Source organism: Peromyscus californicus, unplaced genomic scaffold, assembly GCF_007827085.1.
Source record: "Peromyscus californicus insignis strain IS unplaced genomic scaffold, ASM782708v3 Scaffold_9__1_contigs__length_137607984, whole genome shotgun sequence".
Classification (NCBI taxonomy): Eukaryota; Metazoa; Chordata; class Mammalia; order Rodentia; family Cricetidae; genus Peromyscus; species Peromyscus californicus.
The window spans coordinates 75,138,176-75,156,818 of record NW_026294617.1 but is presented as its reverse complement, the minus strand read 5'-3'; the positions used below and the strand labels follow the sequence as shown (position 1 = coordinate 75,156,818).

General features: G+C 48.1%; 1 protein-coding gene across 3 annotated transcripts; it reads left to right on the top strand.

Annotated features, from left to right (window-relative positions):
- Positions 1 to 3,412: 3,412 nt before the first annotated feature.
- On the top strand, positions 3,413 to 18,328 carry Bcl9 (BCL9 transcription coactivator). Of its 3 annotated transcripts, none has more exons than XM_052730569.1 (7): positions 3,413 to 3,587; positions 4,498 to 4,592; positions 7,790 to 7,979; positions 8,755 to 8,854; positions 11,236 to 13,474; positions 14,639 to 14,899; positions 16,005 to 18,328. In XM_052730569.1, the coding sequence occupies exons 1-7, from the start codon at positions 3,535 to 3,537 to the stop codon at positions 17,120 to 17,122; spliced, it is 4,056 nt and encodes a 1,351-aa protein (XP_052586529.1). In that variant the 5' UTR covers positions 3,413 to 3,534; the 3' UTR covers positions 17,123 to 18,328. The 3 variants fall into 3 exon arrangements, with proteins under 3 accessions (XP_052586529.1, XP_052586528.1, XP_052586527.1); XM_052730568.1 differs by having other exon boundaries at positions 4,498 to 4,814; positions 16,041 to 18,328; XM_052730567.1 differs by having other exon boundaries at positions 4,498 to 4,814.
- The last annotated feature ends 315 nt before the right edge of the window (positions 18,329 to 18,643 follow it).

The window sequence follows — 18,643 nt, the reverse complement described above, 5'->3', positions numbered from 1 at the left end:
GAGATTTGCAGGTTTACTGATTGGGATGTCCTACTTGGTAAAATGTCTTCTTCCTATTAAGTACTAGCCAAGACCACAGACAGGAATCCCAGCACTCAGGCCGGGGCGCGGGGGGAGCCATAGACAGGGATCCCAGCACTCAGGCTGTGGGGGCAGGAGCCACAGACAGGAATCCCAGCACTCAGGCGGTGGGGGCAGGAGCCACAGACAGGGATCCCAGCACTCAGGCTGTGGGGGCAGGAGCCACAGACAGGAATCCCAGCACTCAGGCCGGGGCGCGGGGGGAGCCATAGACAGGGATCCCAGCACTCAGGCCGTGGGGCGGGGGGGGGGGGGGGGGAGCCACAGACAGGGATCCCAGCACTCAGGCCGTGGGGGCGGGAGCCACAGACGGGGATCCCAGCACTCAGGCTGTGGGGGCAGGAGGATTCATGCAAGTTCTAGGCCAACCAGAGCGACAGAGTGAGACACTATATTAAAGCAAAACAAACAAAAACAAACGAACAAAAAAAACAAAAACCAGTAACCCACAAACTAGGGCTAAGGGGAGAGAGGACGATGGGAGGTAGACAGAGCATATGGAGAACGTATGAGGTGGTACCCGCAGGAGCGGTGAGCTGCTGCAGAGCAGTACTAGTCACAGCGAGTTGGTGAAGCGCTGCTGAAGGACTAGCTCCCCTTGCCTGTACACGGCACTGCAGTGTGAAGAATACCCACCCCAGAGGCATGGGCCAGACACCAGCTCTACCACTAATGGAGTGCACAGCGATTTCTTCATTGTTGAGATAGGGTAGAAATAGCCATCTTGTGGGGTTGCTGTGAATGAGCTGGTACGTGTATGAAGTGCTTAGAACAATGCCTGGGGCTTAGTAAAAAATGTCGGGTTTCTGAAGAAGAAGAGGGAGAAGCACGGGAGAAGACCTGAGGAGTGAGGAGTCTTCCTTTTAGAGGGAAGCCCATCTCAGGCTGTGAGGATTCTGCAAGATCTTTTCCAGTCCATCACCTGTTGGAGAGTCTTGTTCTTTGTGGCTGTCCTAAGACATTTGATGGGTTTTGCTCAGTGTTTGTACTCTGAGAGGCAGGCTAAAGCTAGGCATGACGTTTTTGAACACCTGTCTTAGGTTAGGAATTAGACGCCTGGACTCCATTCTCAACCCTTCCATGAGGCCTCATGTTCCTTCCAACCCTGTTCTGTCTGTCCATCCACAAACTAAGGTTAAGGGAAGTGGGTTAGAAAGGCGAGCCGGGGTCTGAGAGCGCTGATTGGCTAGAGAAACCATTTGTGCCTGTGAGCTCTGGTTCATTCAGGTGGAAAATACCTGTCAATCAAGGTCGGGCAAATTGTGAGAATTAGAAATTGTATGTAGAAGTACTTTGAAAATAAAAATGTTTTATGTTCATAGCATCAGTATTAGAAATAATCTTTGCTACCAGCTCATCATAAATGCCTGGCAGATTAATGAGGCAATTTGCTATTTGTGATGTATTTTGCATTTCTTGGGAATGTGCAGCACAAAGGCCAGGTGCTTGTGTTTTCTGAGGAGCTGATAAGTTACAGAGGAACCAACTGTATCCTTAGAACATCATGCTGAGTAGTATAGAGAAACCAGAGAACTTACAAGAAGGTTCTTGTCTTCAAAGAACACAGTCTTCACAGGGAGGAAATATACACAAAGGATTGTCAGTGCCGGTGGCTGAGCACTGGAGTGTGATGCAGACAGAAAGTACCGAAAGTTACACTCGGATTAGAGAGCTGATAACTGCTTTCCTTGGCTGAGATAAATCTTCGGCCTTGCCCACCCAGGATTCAATTGCTGCTTCTACTTTACCGATGGTTACGATTTTTGAAAAAGGATGTAAAAAATGGTTTATGATCTTAACTCGTCACACTTGACAGCCATAGTCCGTCCTATGGTTTAAACTGTAAAAGAATAAAGAAGTATTAGGGGATAGGAATACGACCTTAAATGTAATTAAGACCAACATGTTCTTTAGAATCCTGCTTCTTGAGGCCAACATAGAACCACTCCAGAATATCTTTCCTAGTTCTCTTTCCTGCCTCCTTTACTAAAACAGGAAAAGATTCGTGTGTGTACTCAGAACTTCCATACATTTCTTTCACTGGCCCAGGTAAAATAGTTGGGACAATGGGAAATGCCTAACTGAAGGGATTTTGCACTTGGTGTTATCATACCACCACGATTTAACTATAACTAAGGTGCCTTTTGATCTTAGTCAAATCTTTGAGACTCTCAAAATATGTGTAAGGTGTAACAGCTGAGCTGTTTCTAGCTCCTTTGACTTTCGTGGCCACTCACCCTTCACCTGACACTCCCTCCTTCAGTCCCACACTTGGTCAGCAGGAGAGCAGCCTGTAGAGGAGAGGGAAGAGCAGGTCACGGGGGTTACAGAAAGATGCTTGTGGAACTCCTGGGGGGGACCCGTGACGTAGAGTGTATACCATGGTTCCCTCCCCCACTGTCTGGGCTTCTCTAAATGAAGGGCTTCTTCGTTTGTTCCATAGCTAGGTTTGGGAATATTTTATTGACCTTTACGCTTCAAATTAGCCTTGCAAATTGGCTCAAAAAATACCTTAGCCTTCAAAGGTGCTCCTTCACCTTCAAACCTGTGGCTCGTTGCCATGCTTGCCCATGTCCCTGTCGTTGAGGTGAGAACACAGGCACAAAATCTGCATAATTTAATAGAAGGATCGTGGAAATCGGGGCCAGAACTGATAGTATTGGTATTAGCTTAATGTTTGTTTCCAGAAGTGTCTCCTTCAGTGCCCCATCACCCCCAAGCCCACTGAGTAAAAGCATTGATAACTTGCTACGTGGTTTGAAATTGGGGTGGGTTTGTTACACATCTCTTCCATTGTTTGCCACCACAGCCCAAACACCAGAGATCAGTGCCCTCTGGTTTGAAGGCATGATTTCAAAGCATGATTTGGAGGAGGAGGAGAAAGGCAACCCAAACCCATTGAGACTTTCATATTCAGGAATAAACACAAGGGAGAATAAATGGCTAAAAATGTTCTGTCCTTCAAACAAAGGCTGCTTGGATGGGAGCCCTGTGTGCTGATCAGAAATTCTTAGTCCCCTTCAGTTGCTTGAGCACGAGAGCTAGTGGCTATGACATGGCTGTCACCCTTCCCCTTTATCCAGTGGGAGCTGAAGCATAGCCCAGATGTCTCTCGTTGTGTTGATCCTGTTGAAAGGCGTTTTCTGTCTTTGTTTTTGTCTCACCTTTTTCCTTGTGTGTTCTTTTCCTGTAGTGTGCCCTGGAGATGCGAGATTTTCCTTTGGCAGCAGGAGGCACACACTCAGAGAATGCTGGAACTTCAAGGAGGAAGGACCCACTTCCACAGCAGAGGAAAACAAAGAGGAAGAAGGCGAAGCGGCAGCCAGCACTAAGGGACGTACCAAGCAAGCAGTGGGCAGCTGCCTCTGCCCCCAGCAGCTACTTCTGCTGCAGCCCGAGAGGAACTCGGTGAGCCCGTCCCAATTAGTGACCGAAAGCTCAGGATTTCAATCAATGCATTCCAGTAACCCTAAAGTGAGGAGCTCTCCATCAGGAAACACACAGAGGTAAGGGCCTGTACCTCGCTGCATCTCTCAGGGATGGCACATGGACACTATACACACACCCATCGGTGGATCAGTGTAGGATTAGCAGCAGAGTCGTCCCAAGTGGAAAGAAAGAGGAAACGTAATGGAGTACTAACAGCTGGTAGCCAGCCCTGATGCTACCATTTTTCCGGCTTACTTTCTCAGCCACCATTCCCATGTCTCCCACCTTTACCACTTCCCTACCTCTTGCAAAGCACAACCACAAGGACCTTAAAGTCCAGCCAGTACCATCTGAGGAAACTGAGGCATAGAGTGATGAGATCTTAGAACTAGACCACCCAGAGCCTTTGCTCTGTTTCTCAGTTCGCAGGCTGTTACCTAAAAGAATGTTTTCCGTCTTCCCTGGGGGCGGTGGTTGGCTCACCCTGCTTTGGTGCTGTGCTGCTGCTGGGAAGGGTCTGGATGCTGGAGGACTTCCTGACCTGGTGACACCCATGGGTTTTCCTTCTGCCTTCCTGGGCCTGCTTGCTTGTTCCAGCAGGGGAGCTAGGCTTTCATTACAGCTGTTCCTGGTCGTCAGCCTGGGGGTGGTAGTATTTTGATCTTAACGATGTCTGTTTGTTTACTCTGAGCTAGTCTAGAGTGAGAGTCACTTTTCTATGTACATAGAAACGGTTGTCCTTTATTGACAGAAGCCCTAGAGATAGGTCCCCATGGGACTCTAGTGTTCCTGAGCCCTGGAGGCCATTCTGTTTGATCTGTTGATAGCTCCAGGATGGGGGCCAGAGTGGCAGGGGCAAGCAAGTGGGCAAGGAGCAGTGTGGGGCGGCTCTTTAGCATGCAGGGTCTCCTTAACCCATTATGGAAACACTGATTTGTGCTGACCATTTCTGCTACCTGATCTCTCTTTATTATTTGTCTCTTTTAGTAGCCCTAAGTCAAAGCAGGAGGTGATGGTCCGTCCCCCTACAGTGATGTCCCCATCTGGAAACCCCCAGCTGGATCCCAAATTCTCCAATCAGGGTAAACCGGGGGGCTCAGCCAGCCAATCCCAGCCATCCCCCTGTGACTCCAAGAGTGGGGGCCATACCCCTAAAGCCCTCCCTGGCCCAGGTGGGAGCATGGGGCTGAAGAATGGGGCTGGAAATGGTGCCAAGGGCAAGGGGAAAAGGGAGCGAAGTGTTTCCGCCGACTCCTTTGATCAGAGAGACCCTGGGACTCCAAACGATGACTCTGACATTAAAGGTATGTCTATAAGCTCTTTGAGACTCAGAGGGAAGTAGCTGTTCCCTGGGGAAGGCTTCTGACATTTCCTAGAGGCCAGAGGCTGCTGTCAGTCAAGTGGGAGAGTAGGTGGCAGATTCAGAAACTGTCACACTTAGGAGAGACCATTGCTTTTCATTTTTCTCCTCATTAAAGAAGAGTCTAGAACACCTCGTTGAGGAGTTCTTGCTCTTGAAGGTGCATGTGGTTTGATCAGATGTTTTACAGTCCTAGGCCATGTTCATAAGCGTATTTCCGGCCTGTGTGACGTTGTCCTTCAGTCAAGCTGGTAGCTGCAGTTCTGCCTGTGGCCCACACTAGAGCAGGTTCTCTGGCATTCCCTCCTCTTGGAGAAATCCTCCATGACTTGGGTTTTGTGTTTGCTGGTTGCCACTTTGCCAGACTCATAGACACAAGGGGAAGCCTTAATGGCCCTGGCGCTAGTCCAGAGCTGTCACAGCTGATTTCAGTGTGGCAGGAATGAGTGGCTACCAGATGTGGTAGAAGTTTGGCAGGCACCACAGTGTAATGAGCCAGGAAATGGTATTGGTGTGAGGCTTTAGGCTTTTTCCTTCCTACAGTAAAACTTAAAATAAAAAAATAAAATTAAAAAAAAAAAATCTTAGGAGGAGGCCAGAATGGGAAGTTACTGTTTAAGAAGTGAAAGTGAGATTTCCCCAGCCCCAAATGAAAGGGAAAACCTGAGTAGCTGCTCCCTGCCTCCCTCTCTTCCCTTTCCCCTTCCTTCCTGAAGTGTCCTTGGGATCCTGTTACAAACCCCAGCACTCTCCTGTCACTGGGGGTGCAGTCAACAGGACAAATAGTTGTCATCCTTTAGAGTTTGAGTGCACCTAGAAACCAGTTGTTAGACCATCAGTAGGAATGTGATAAATGCCAAAATGCCGGAAGGGGGCTATGAGTTGGATTAATAGGGCGTCCTGTCATGTCTAAGAAGTTTCAGAAAGGTTGTCAGGAGGGAAGAGCATTTATGCTGGTATGTGTGCTACAGACATGCTACTATGTACACTACAGACATGCTACTATGTGCACTGTAGACATGCTACTATGTACACTACAGACTATGTGTGCACTATGTGCTACTATAGTATGCTACTATGTGCACTACAGACATGCTACTATGTACACTACAGACATGCTACTATGTGCACTGTAGACATGCTACTATGTACACTACAGACATGCTACTATGTACACTACAGACTATGTGTGCACTATGTGCTACTATAGTATGCTACTATGTGCACTACAGACATGCTACTACGTGCACTATAGACATGCTACTATGTGCACTATAGACATGCTAATATGTGCACTATAGACATGTTAATATGTACACTACAGACATGCTACTATGTACACTGTAGACATGCTACTATGTGCACTATACACATGCTACTATGTGCCCTGTAGACATGCTACTATGTACACTATAGACATGCTACTATGTACACTATAGACATGCTACTATGTACACTACAGACATGCTACTATGTACACTATAGACATGCTACTATGTACACTATAGACATGTTAATATGTACACTACAGACGTTACTATGTGCACTGTAGACATGCTACTATGTGCACTACAGACATGCTACTATGTGCACTGTAGACATGCTACTATGTGCACTACAGACATGCTACTATGTGCACTGTAGACATGCTACTATGTGCACTGTAGACATGCTACTATGTACACTACAGACATGCTACTATGTACACTACAGACTATGTGTGCACTATGTGCTACTATAGTATGCTACTATGTGCACTACAGACATGCTACTATGTGCACTATAGACATGCTACTATGTGCACTATAGACATGCTAATATGTGCACTATAGACATGTTAATATGTACACTACAGACATGCTACTATGTGCACTACAGACATGCTACTATGTGCACTGTAGACATGCTACTATGTACACTATAGACATGCTACTGTGTACACTATAGACATGCTACTATGTACACTACAGACATGCTACTATGTACACTATAGACATGCTACTATGTACACTATAGACATGCTACTATGTGCACTGTAGACATGCTACTATGTGCACTGTAGACATGCTACTGTGTGCACTATAGACATGTTAATATGTACACTACAGACATGCTACTATGTGTATTATAGACATGCTACTATGTGCACTGTAGACATGCTAATATGTGCACTATAGACATGTTAATATGTGCACTGTAGACATGCTACTATGTACACTATAGACATGCTAATATGTGCACTATAGACATGCTAATATGTACACTACAGACATGCTACTATGTGTATTATAGACATGCTAATATGTGCACTGTAGACATGCTAATATGTGCACTGTAGACATGCTAATATGTGTACTATAGATATATGCTAATATGTGTGATACAGACATGTTAATATATACACTGTAGACATACTAATATGTGTACTAAAGACATATGCTGCTATGTACACTACAGACATACTAATAATGTGTACTATAGACATGCTAATATGTGCACTGTAGACATGCTAATATGTGTACTACAGACATAGGCTAAAATGTGTACTACAGACATAGGCTACTATGTACACTATAGACATGCTAATACATAGGCTAATACGTGTACTATAGACATAGGCTAATAAGTGTGCTACAGACATGCAAATATGTGTGCTACAGACATGCTACTATGTACACTATAGACCTGCTAATGTGTGCACTGTAGACAGCAGAGAGGATGGGAGCAGTCTATAGACTGAGTCGTTGAGGGAAAAACGTATTTGAGATACTCGAGTAGGAGAGATGTTCTGTCTTAGCAAGGAACTTGCTCTTGAAGTTTTCCAGGTGGATTTATGTTGTAATGCTATAAATACTGATGGGAAGGCTGGGGGCGGGGCAGTTAATTCTCTCTATGACAGCAAGTCTTTTGTTCATTTAGAATGTAATTCTGCAGACCACATCAAGTCCCAGGATTCCCAGCACACACCACACTCCATGACTCCATCAACTGCTACAGCCCCCAGGTCTTCCACTCCCTCTCATGGCCAAACTACTGCCCCAGAACCCATCCCTGCTCAGAAGACTCCGGCCAAAGTGGTGTATGTGTTTTCTACTGAGATGGCAAATAAGTAAGTTGGTGGCTGTATCTTAGTGTTGAGCATGCCTTGTGTGTTTTGAGAGACCAGAGTTCTTATTCTGTTGCTCTCTGCTGACCGTGCTTTCTCGGCTGTGCTGCGAGAGAATGGGGCTATGTGAAACACGGGTTGAGTGCACAATATACACTTTTCTCCGATTTGTGTGTTCTTTTTTTTTTAAAAAAAAGAATTCCACAAACAGTAAATGTCTATGCTAGAATAATAAGAAAATCTAAGGAGAACACTCTCCGAATTCAGCAAAAGTAGCTCCTGTGAACAGTCCCAAGTGGTTGATGAAGCAGTGAGTCTTCGTTTACTTATCAAGAATACTTTTACACACTTCACCCGCCTCCTCCTTTCACAAGGTACAGTGTGGATCTTCACAGTCCCATGCTCTCTCTGGGTGTTTGGGGTTCCATGTTGTCCCTTCCTAGTTGGTGTTTGAATGAGGATTTTCCATAGAATACCTGAGTGGATTGGACTGAATCGAAGATCTTCGGCTTCTTAGTGTTTTTTGTTGTTCTTGTTGTTTTTGAAGTGCTTCTGTAGCAATTTGCTCGTGGCCGCTTCTGACTTCACGTATTTGATGGTAAATGATAAGCATAAGTATTGAAGTGTGTTTCCTTTGATTTCTTCTCATTCAACATTCCTAGTGGTTCTGCAGACGCCATCCAGAGCCTTGGAAGCCCAGACCAGGGTTAGCATGTCTAGGATCGCAGCTCCTGGAACAGAAGCAGGTGCTAGTCCATTGTCTCTTGTGTCCCTGCAGGGCTGCAGAAGCTGTACTGAAGGGCCAGGTCGAAACTATCGTCTCTTTCCATATCCAGAACATCTCCAACAGCAAGACAGAGAGAAGCACAGCCCCCCTGGTATGTTGTTTACAGTTGGAATAATGGCATCAAGGTTCTGCAGTGTCTGAAAAGAGATGCTAAATTAATTGATGGCACAAACAGCATTCTGGGTGTTAACGGTAGGATCTTAGGCTTACCATCTGACTAGTCTCTTCTACCAGAAGAGGCTGAAGAACATGGTAGAAAGCGACAACTCAACCTAATGACACCCTAAGTAGAGTCTGGTGACTCTCCAAATGATTCTTATTTGTTTCAAATCAAGGCCTATTGAGTGTTTTGTTTTGTTTTGTTTTGCTTTTTTTTAATATTTTGTGTGTATGAATGTTTGCTGGCATGTATATCTGTGTACCACGTGCCTGCTTGGTACCTGAAGAGGTGAAGAACCTCCATGTGGATGCTGGGAATGCAACCCAGGTCCTTTCCACGAACAAGAAGTACTCTTAACCACTGAGCCAGCTGCTTTTTAATTGCTTCATATTTTCAAAATTACAGTAAGTCTGTTTCCTGCCTGGATCTTAAGCACCCAGTATAAACTACATTAGAGAAAAAGGATGCGATGTTTCTTGTAATCATATATCGTTCCATGTGAAATCAAAACCTATATGTCGTGTACCAGATCCTGGTGTCAGGTTGAGATTTTAACGTTCTAGATGCAGTCCCTGCTTTCAAAGAGCATCAAGTCCAGTCCTGGGATGAGTCGTAGACATGAAAAAAAGTCGAATGGCAATAAGTGGTCAGTTATAATTCAAGATAAAAATAGATAGCATCTTGTCTAGTTTGTGTATCAAAGAGGACTCATCTCCAGGATACAGCAGCACCTGGGCTTTCCTAAGCTCAGAAAAGGAACCCTACTCTTAGCATGCCCCTCTACTGTTTCGTGGTGGAGGATGGGTAAAAATCCCTGGTCCTGGAGTGCACTGGGAATGTTGCAGTGCAGTCCACTGCTTTATTGACTTAATGACAGGTCCTAATACAGCTGCCACCTCCACCTTCACTGGTACTAAAATGACATTGGACTAGGAGTTGAGGAGGGGATTGGGAAAGACTGAACGGTCTCCTCTGCTGTGGTTGTTTTATGAAATCGGTACTCACCTGCAGCAGACTCATCCAAACTGGCAGCAAAACCAGACCTGAAATAGCCACTATAAGCAAAGGCGACCTCCACTGAGGAATCAGACACGGAACATGCTTTTGATAATTCAGAGACATACATATGTAGATCACAAGTAAACACACCATAGACACTTGTAGATATGCATTTATGTATGAAGCAAACTTCATATGCATAGCTACACATGAAGATTCATGTACACATTTACACACAGACAAACATTCCAGCTCAGTTGAGAACGAGAAAATGGACATCTTCCAAACAGAGTGTCCATGTTGTCAGTGAGCATGCTTTTATCTAGGATGTAGTGTAGCAGTGGTCCTTAATAAATGATAAGCAGTCATCCAACCTGTTAAATAGGGCAGCCTTGTTGATTGGAAAAAACAGATCCAGAGACACTGTGTGCTAGATAGTCTCAGGTTTCTCTACAGACACTTCCTGCCTGCAGATTATCTTACTACAGCCAGTATATAAACTCTTATCAAATATGGAATCAGTGATCACAAACTGAAACCAGAGACACCAGGCCCGTGGAAACTCCAGGAGGAAGTAAGCTGGTTGTCACTCTGCCCAAGGAGACGTTGACATGGAGCAGCCCTCCCTCCTGCTCTGGCTCGTTGAGCACAAAGCCACAAGTGGCTTTTAGTTTCTCTTTCAGTTGGAAACATCAGACCTTTTGATTGATATTGAGAAGTCTGTATAACCAGGGAAAAGGGAAAAGGTGTTGGACATAACCACCCACATACCGAGAAACGAATCTTTCCCTAAGTCAAAAGCACATGATAGACGTGGGATCTCAAATTTGTTCCTCAAAATAGATACTCGGAGGTATTCAGTAAAGTAGCTCTTGCCTGGCACATATATGAAGTTATTGAAGCCTAATTTTCAGGAAGGGAAAGAGGATGCTATTTAGCATAAGGTTTAAGAAGGAGAAAAAAAGAAACAAACAGGCCGGGCGGTGGTGGTGCATGCCTTTAATCCCAGCACTTGGGAGGCAGAGGCAGGCGGATCTTTGTGAGTTCGAGGCCAGCCTGGGCTACAGAGCGAGATCCAGGAAAGGCGCAAAGCTACACAGAGAAACCCTGTCTCGGAAAAACAAAAAAAACAAACAAACAAAAAAAGAAACAAACATGTTTCCATGTCCAAAAATGGGTTATCCATGGACAGTTTGAAAGGCAGTATCAATATGGATTTATGTTATTGGGACACAACTTTATGTCTTATTTCTGTAATTGCCCTTCTGCTCAGTTCACCACTATGTAATACAAAGCATCTTATTTGTCTTCAGAACACACAGATACCCACCCTTCGGAATGATTCAAAACCTCTCCCACAGCAGCCTCCAGCTCCCGCCAACCAGGACCAGAACTCTTCACAGAATGCCAGACTGCAGCCAACTCCGCCCGTTCAGGCACCAGCACCCAAGCCAGCTGCAGCCCCGCGTCCCCTGGACCGAGACAGTCCCGGGGTAGAAAGTAAACTGATTCCTTCTGGGGGCAGCCCTGCCAGCTCCACTCCACTGCCCCCGGATGGTACTGGGCCAAACTCGACACCCAACAATCGAGCAGTGACCCCTGTCTCCCAGGGGAGCAATAGCTCTTCAGCAGATCCCAAAGCCCCCCCACCGCCACCAGTGTCCAGTGGTGAGCCCCCGACGCTGGGAGAGAACCCTGATGGCCTGTCTCAGGAGCAGCTGGAGCACCGGGAACGCTCCTTACAGACGCTGAGAGATATCCAGCGTATGCTTTTCCCTGATGAGAAAGAATTCACAGCAGGACAAACGGGCGGTCCCCAGCCGAACACTGGGGTTTTAGATGGACCTCAGAAAAAACCGGAAGGGCCAATGCAGGCCATGATGTCTCAATCCCAGAGCCTAGGTAAGGGACCTGGGCCCCGGACAGATGTGGGAGCTCCATTTGTCCCTCAAGGACCTAGAGATGTGCCCTTTTCTCCGGATGAAATGGTTCCACCCTCTCTGAACTCCCAGCCTGGGCCGCTTGGCCCCGACCACCTGGACCATGTGACTCCCGAGCAGATAGCATGGCTGAAGCTGCAGCAGGAGTTCTACGAAGAGAAGAGGAGGAAGCAGGAGCAGGTGGCTGTGCAGCAGTGCTCGCTCCAGGACATGATGGTCCATCAGCACGGGCCCCGGGGAGTGGTCCGAGGGCCTCCCCCTCCATACCAGATGGCCCCCAGTGAAGGCTGGGCACCTGGGGCAGAGCCGTTTCCCGATGGTCTCAACATCGCACATTCTCTGCCCCCGAGGGGCATGGCTCCCCACCCCAACATGCCAGGGAGTCAGATGCGCCTTCCTGGGTTTGCAGGAATGATAAATTCTGAAATGGAGGGGCCAAATGTGCCCAACCCGGCATCCAGACCAGGTCTCTCTGGAGTCAGTTGGCCAGACGATGTGCCAAAAATCCCAGATGGTCGAAATTTCCCTCCTGCCCAGGGTGTCTTCAGTGGTCCTGGCCGAGGGGAACGGTTCCCAAACCCCCAGGGCTTGTCTGAAGAGATGTTTCAACAGCAACTGGCAGAGAAGCAGCTGACTCTCCCCCCAGGGATGAGCATGGAGGGCATCAGGCCCGGCATGGAAATGAACAGGATGATTCCAGGCTCCCAGCGCCACATGGAGCCAGGAAGTAACCCCATTTTCCCTCGGATACCAGTTGAGGGTCCCCTGAGCCCTTCCAGGGGTGACTTTCCAAAAGGAATACCTCCACAGATAGGCCCTGGTCGGGAACTTGAGTTTGGGATGGTTCCTGGTGGGATGAAGGGAGATGTCAGTCTAAACGTCAACATGGGAGCCAGCTCTCAGATGATACCTCAGAAGATGAGAGAAGCTGGGGCAGGCCCTGAGGATATGATGAAATTACGCCCTGGTAGCTCAGACATGCTGCCTGCCCAGCAGAAAATGGTGCCCCTGCCATTTGGTGAGCACCCTCAGCAGGAGTATGGTGTGGGCCCCAGGCCATTCCTTCCCATGTCTCAGGGTCCAGGCGGCAACAGTGGCTTGCGGAATCTCAGAGAACCAATTGGGCCCGACCAAAGGACTAACAGCCGGCTCAGTCATATGCCACCACTACCTCTCAACCCTTCCAGTAACCCCACTAGCCTCAACACAGCTCCTGCAGTTCAGCGTGGCCTGGGGCGGAAGCCTTTGGATATATCTGTGGCAGGCAGCCAGGTGCATTCTCCAGGCATTAACCCCCTGAAATCTCCTACAATGCACCAAGTCCAGTCTCCGATGCTGGGCTCACCCTCGGGGAACCTCAAGTCCCCTCAGACTCCATCACAGCTGGCAGGCATGCTGGCAGGCCCAGCTGCTGCTGCCTCCATTAAGTCCCCTCCTGTGTTGGGGTCTGCTGCTGCTTCGCCTGTTCACCTCAAGTCTCCATCACTTCCTGCCCCATCACCTGGATGGACCTCCTCTCCCAAACCTCCCCTTCAGAGTCCTGGGATCCCTCCAAACCATAAAACGCCCCTCACCATGGCCTCCCCAGCCATGCTGGGAAGTGTAGAGTCAGGTGAGTGTGCTTACATCCTCACCCTTGTAGCTAGAGGTTGCTAGAATCCGAGTTTGTGTTTTAAGAAAACTTAGGTCTACATGGTACAAGTGGCCTTTGTCAAAATTTGTTGCAAGGTGCATGATTGTCAATACTTCATAGAGTTATTCACAAGCGTCCGTCCGTTCCTGGCAAAGAGAGTGTGAGGGACTGTTGAGAGGCATGGAAACAGTACCCATATTAGTTCCCTGAGTAATTGACATTTTCGCCTGAGTACATGATGGTGAAATGGAAGGTTAACAGTGGTTAAATGTGGCTGCCTCCAGTACCACAACCACTCACTTCAGGGGGCTGCTGTCCAGTCAAAAGAGGGGATATAAGCCCAACCAGAGTGAGGGGCTCTGCTCTAAGACCTGGGGGGGGGGGGTCCTGTGAGTATATATCAGCTGCAAAGACAGCACAGCTCCTTGGTGACGTGCTGCAGTCACATCCGCTACAGTTTGTTACCGTGTTTTCTTCCGAGGAGAGGCTCTGGCTGATGAGGATGTTTTCTAAATGGGACCGAGGCGGTCAGCGAAGTAGCCCTGGGGTGTTAACTACTAGGCTGGTGCCATCTCCACTTGAGAAACACTAGAATCAGAGTAAGGCAGGCGATTTACCCTAGAAAGCTAAAATATCTCTCTATGGGGTAACAGTTCACTAGCGCAGTCGGGTGGAACAGCCAGCCACCTCAGACATGTTTGTCGTGAAAATTAATAAGAGTCTGTGCAGAGTGCTGGGGTTAGTACCTGAGGTTAGAGTACAATCCTGTCTTCTAGGCATGCAAATACCTGAGTCGAATTCTAAGTTACGATTGGCCAGGGAAAGAGATCCACTTGTTTCCCATCCTTCACGAAACGGCTATCTGAAGATGTCTCCCCCAAGCTTTAACTAATATTTCTAGCCCATTGCTGGCATGTTTGTCTTCACATCTGCTGATCCATCACCTCTCCATCACACTGTGGTCCCCCTCTGTACACAGAGCTTGACTGGAAGACTGATGATTCCTGCCCTGGCTCTAATAACACTGCCCTGTTCATCGGTCTTGTTTCCAGCCTTGCTGGGTCCTAGCCGTAGCACCCAGCACCCTTCAAGAAGCATCTAATTCCATGCCTACTTTTGCCTTATTTTGCTTTGTTCTCTTAGGTGGCCCCCCGCCTCCTACAGCCAGCCAGCCTGCCTCTGTGAACATCCCAGGCAGTCTTCCCTCCAGCACACCTTACACCATGCCTCCAGAGCCAACCCTTTCCCAGAACCCACTCTCGATTATGATGTCGAGAATGTCCAAGTTTGCAATGCCCAGTTCCACCCCATTGTACCACGATGCCATCAAGACCGTGGCCAGCTCTGATGATGACTCCCCTCCAGCTCGTTCACCCAACTTGCCATCAATGAATAATATGCCAGGTAAGACATGGAGCTGGAGCTGGTCCTGGGTAAGGCGGCAGCTTCGTCTAAGTGTTTACCCAGCAGCTGAACACCCACACAGATGGAAGTTTGACAAGTTGAAAGTACGCCCTCTCAATTTCTGTAAAACTGCCGTGCCTTGACGAGAGGAGCGAGGCTGGGTCAGTGTGGTCCTGAGCTTGTCAGAAGGAAAGGTGGCTGCGGTCTATTGTATTGGTGATCTTGTGTGGGGTGCATTTTGGTTTGGGTTTTGCAGCAGTACCAAAGAGCCTCTTTACCGTCTTCCATGTCCCAAGTTTCCAGGCTGTTTTTCTGGGAAGGCAGCTTCAGCTCCCAGGTCCTTTCCTCACGTTCTGTATGTTCTCCCTCCCGTGTGCACTCCTGCCAGCCTCGCTAACAGGAAGTGACCTGGAATGGTGCCTCTGAGCAGCAGGGAAGCCATGACTTTCTAGCCATGAGTATCTGGTTCCACCTTCATCCTGATGGTTAGGCCCGCTGTTTGTTCACGGTAATCTTAAGGGTTCAGGTTAGGGCGAGCAAATCCTTACTTACGTCCCCGAGTCTGCAGCACTGTCCCTTGTCCGTCAGTTACTGTTTCTTAGCGGTTTATAACCTGGGGCTCTAATACCCTCTCTATGGCAATACAAAACAATACTAAATTCCAACTGGAAACAAAAGACCTGTGTGGTTGCCTTCTTGGTATTTGCGTTACTTGAACTTAGAGACTGGTGAGTCCTTTCTCCAAAACGGCCTGCCCTTGACCCTCCCAGACAGACTCTGTCCTTCTGTGTGAACCGGCTCCAGTGAAGAAGACCACGCTCCTTTGAAAGTTAGCTTAGACCTTTTCAGAGAGCATGTCTTCCATGCTGTCTGCACGTACAGTTAAAGACTGACCCATGTGTTGCCTGTTTCCCAGTGCTGCTGCTCTGTGTGCCTCCAAGTGTGTTACCAACTTTTGGTGACAGGGATTCTGTATTTTCCTGGCACAATGAACATTTGGTACATAATAATTTTTTTGTTAATGTTTTGTTAATAATTGTTTTGTTACAATTTTTGTGAGTTGCTTTTGGTTGAGTTGATTCCTTTGGTATCTTTATTTTTCTAGGAATGGGCATTAATACACAGAATCCTCGAATTTCAGGTCCAAACCCCGTGGTTCCGATGCCAACCCTCAGCCCGATGGGAATGACCCAGCCACTTTCTCACTCCAATCAGATGCCCTCTCCTAATGCCATGGGACCCAGCATACCTCCTCATGGGGTCCCAATGGGGCCTGGCTTGATGTCACACAATCCTATCATGGGGCATGGGTCCCAGGAGCCTCCAATGGTACCTCAAGGACGGATGGGCTTCCCCCAGGGCTTCCCTCCAGTACAGTCTCCTCCTCAGCAGGTTCCATTTCCTCACAATGGCCCCACTGGGGGACAAGGCAACTTCCCAGGAGGGATAGGATTCCCAGGAGAAGGCCCGCTTGGTCGCCCCAGCAACCTGCCCCAAAGTACAGCAGATGCAGCACTTTGCAAGCCTGGAGGCCCAGGGGCTCCTGACTCCTTCACTGTCCTGGGGAACAGCATGCCTTCGGTGTTTACAGACCCAGATCTGCAGGAGGTAATCCGACCTGGAGCCACCGGAATACCTGAGTTTGATCTCTCCCGCATTATCCCCTCAGAGAAGCCCAGCCAGACACTGCAGTATTTCCCTCGAGGGGAAGTCCCAGGCCGCAAACAGCCACAGGGTCCTGGACCTGGGTTTTCACACATGCAGGGGATGATGAGCGACCAAGCCCCTAGAATGGGACTAGCATTACCTGGCATGGGAGGCCCCGGGCCAGTAGGAACTCCAGACATTCCTCTTGGTACATCTCCATCCATGCCAGGCCACAACCCAATGAGACCACCAGCCTTTCTCCAGCAAGGCATGATGGGACCTCATCACCGGATGATGTCACCAGCACAATCTACAATGCCCGGCCAAGCCACCCTGATGACCAATCCAGCTGCTGCTGTGGGCATGATTCCTGGCAAGGATCGGGGGCCCGCTGGGCTTTATACCCACCCAGGGCCTGTGGGTTCTCCAGGCATGATGATGTCCATGCAAGGCATGATGGGACCCCAACAGAACATCATGATCCCACCACAGATGAGGCCTCGGGGCATGGCTGCTGATGTGGGCATGGGTGGATTTAGCCAAGGACCTGGCAACCCAGGAAACATGATGTTTTAAGCTGCTACGATTGGATGTTGTCGACATGAGATTCCAGGTCCTGTGAGCTGCTCTGATGGAGTTCCAGGAGTCCTCACTGTTGGTCACGCAATAGGAGAAGAGCGACCCGGGGCTGCTTTGGGGGGAAGAGGGAACCAAGAATGTATGGATTTACCGGAAAACAAATTATTCATTTAATCAACAGGTGTGTTTTTTTTAAGATTTATTTTTTAAAAATTATTTTTGTGGACTTGGGGATCCCGTGATGGCACCTGCTTTGGGGAGTCTGTAGCCGTCTTGGAGAAATGCCATCAGTCATGTGTTGCTCCATTCTCGTGTGTTTACGTCTTCGGACTGGCTTCTCCCGGAATTCTTTTCTGTTCTTGACTTTTGATTTGGGCTTTATTTTTTTGGTGTGTGTGTGTGTGTGTGTGTGTGTGTGTGTGTGTGTGTGTGTGTACTGTACTATATTGTAAAAGGGATTTTAGCAGAGACTTTAGTCTTTGGGGCAAGAGGAGAACAGGAGTGCTGGGCTGTTTACTTTAGATGGAAAATCCATCTTCAGACCTTGGACTATTTTCTTTCAACTCCAGTGTATAGAAAAACCAAACTACGACCTCAGAGCAGAGTATTAATGAAAAGCACAAAAAAAGGAACTACGTTCAGCGCGGGGTGGGGGGAGGGGGGAATTTTCTTTTTAAAAATACTGATGCTTGGGTCCTCTGTTCTTCAGTTCCCTGCCTCTCCCCGTATACAAACCCACCCTCACGGTTCTCTCCCTCCTCTCCATTCCTCAGTTCCTTGGTTAAGTGTGTTTCCTTCCCTGTGACCCTGCTGGTGACCCTCGGCTTCCCCCACTCCTCTTCCCTTGGCAGCTGCAATACCCAGGCTCTCTGGGGGAACACTCTAGGGAGGCCTGGCCTCTGCCTCTGTGCCCTCCGCCTCTCTCCCCTCCGCCTTCCCCTCCCTCTGTGCTCCTCCTGCCCACCTTGTTTCTTGTTCTCCTTTTCTTAGGAATTCCCAAGTGAATTTTATTAATGTGGGAATGGAACCCATGCTAAAAGCTATCCAGGATTCTGTTTTTGTTTTCAATTTTGTGTTCCTTCCCTTTCCTCCCTCTTCCCATGCGTGAAACGTTCTGTGTAATCTTCATTAAATTTGGTACAAAACCACTTGCCAGAGCTGTGGTGTCAGAAAAATAAATATATTGTTTCTTACAAAACTGAACTGCTTTTTTGTGCATTTGGATTCCTGTTCCTTTAGTCTGAGATGTATTGGTTGCCGAATGACCAGAGTCCTCATGTTGGCGGTAGAGATGGGGAAGAGGACCTTGCTGTCAACGACCGTTCCTTGGGGAGGTTTTGCCTGTTCTGTTCTCAGAAAATCCAGTCAGAGCCGAAGAGCAACCCTGGCCTCACAGCTGACCTTTCCCTCTAGAGCGAGAACTGGTCCTCACTAGGGTCCTGGGTGAGAGCCAGCAAACCGGTGTAGATCAGTTAGGAAGGCCAAGGTATATCTTTAGTTATTAAATAAGCTCTGAGC

Coding starts and splice junctions, on each gene's coding strand:
- Bcl9 (XM_052730567.1), top strand. CDS start 3,535: ATGCATTCCAGTAACCCTAAAGTGAGGAGCTCTCCATCAGGAAACACA. Junction 3,588..4,497: donor CCATCAGGAAACACACAGAG/GTAAGGGCCTGT, acceptor TGTCTCTTTTAG/TAGCCCTAAGTCAAAGCAGG. Junction 4,815..7,789: donor CGATGACTCTGACATTAAAG/GTATGTCTATAA, acceptor TTGTTCATTTAG/AATGTAATTCTGCAGACCAC.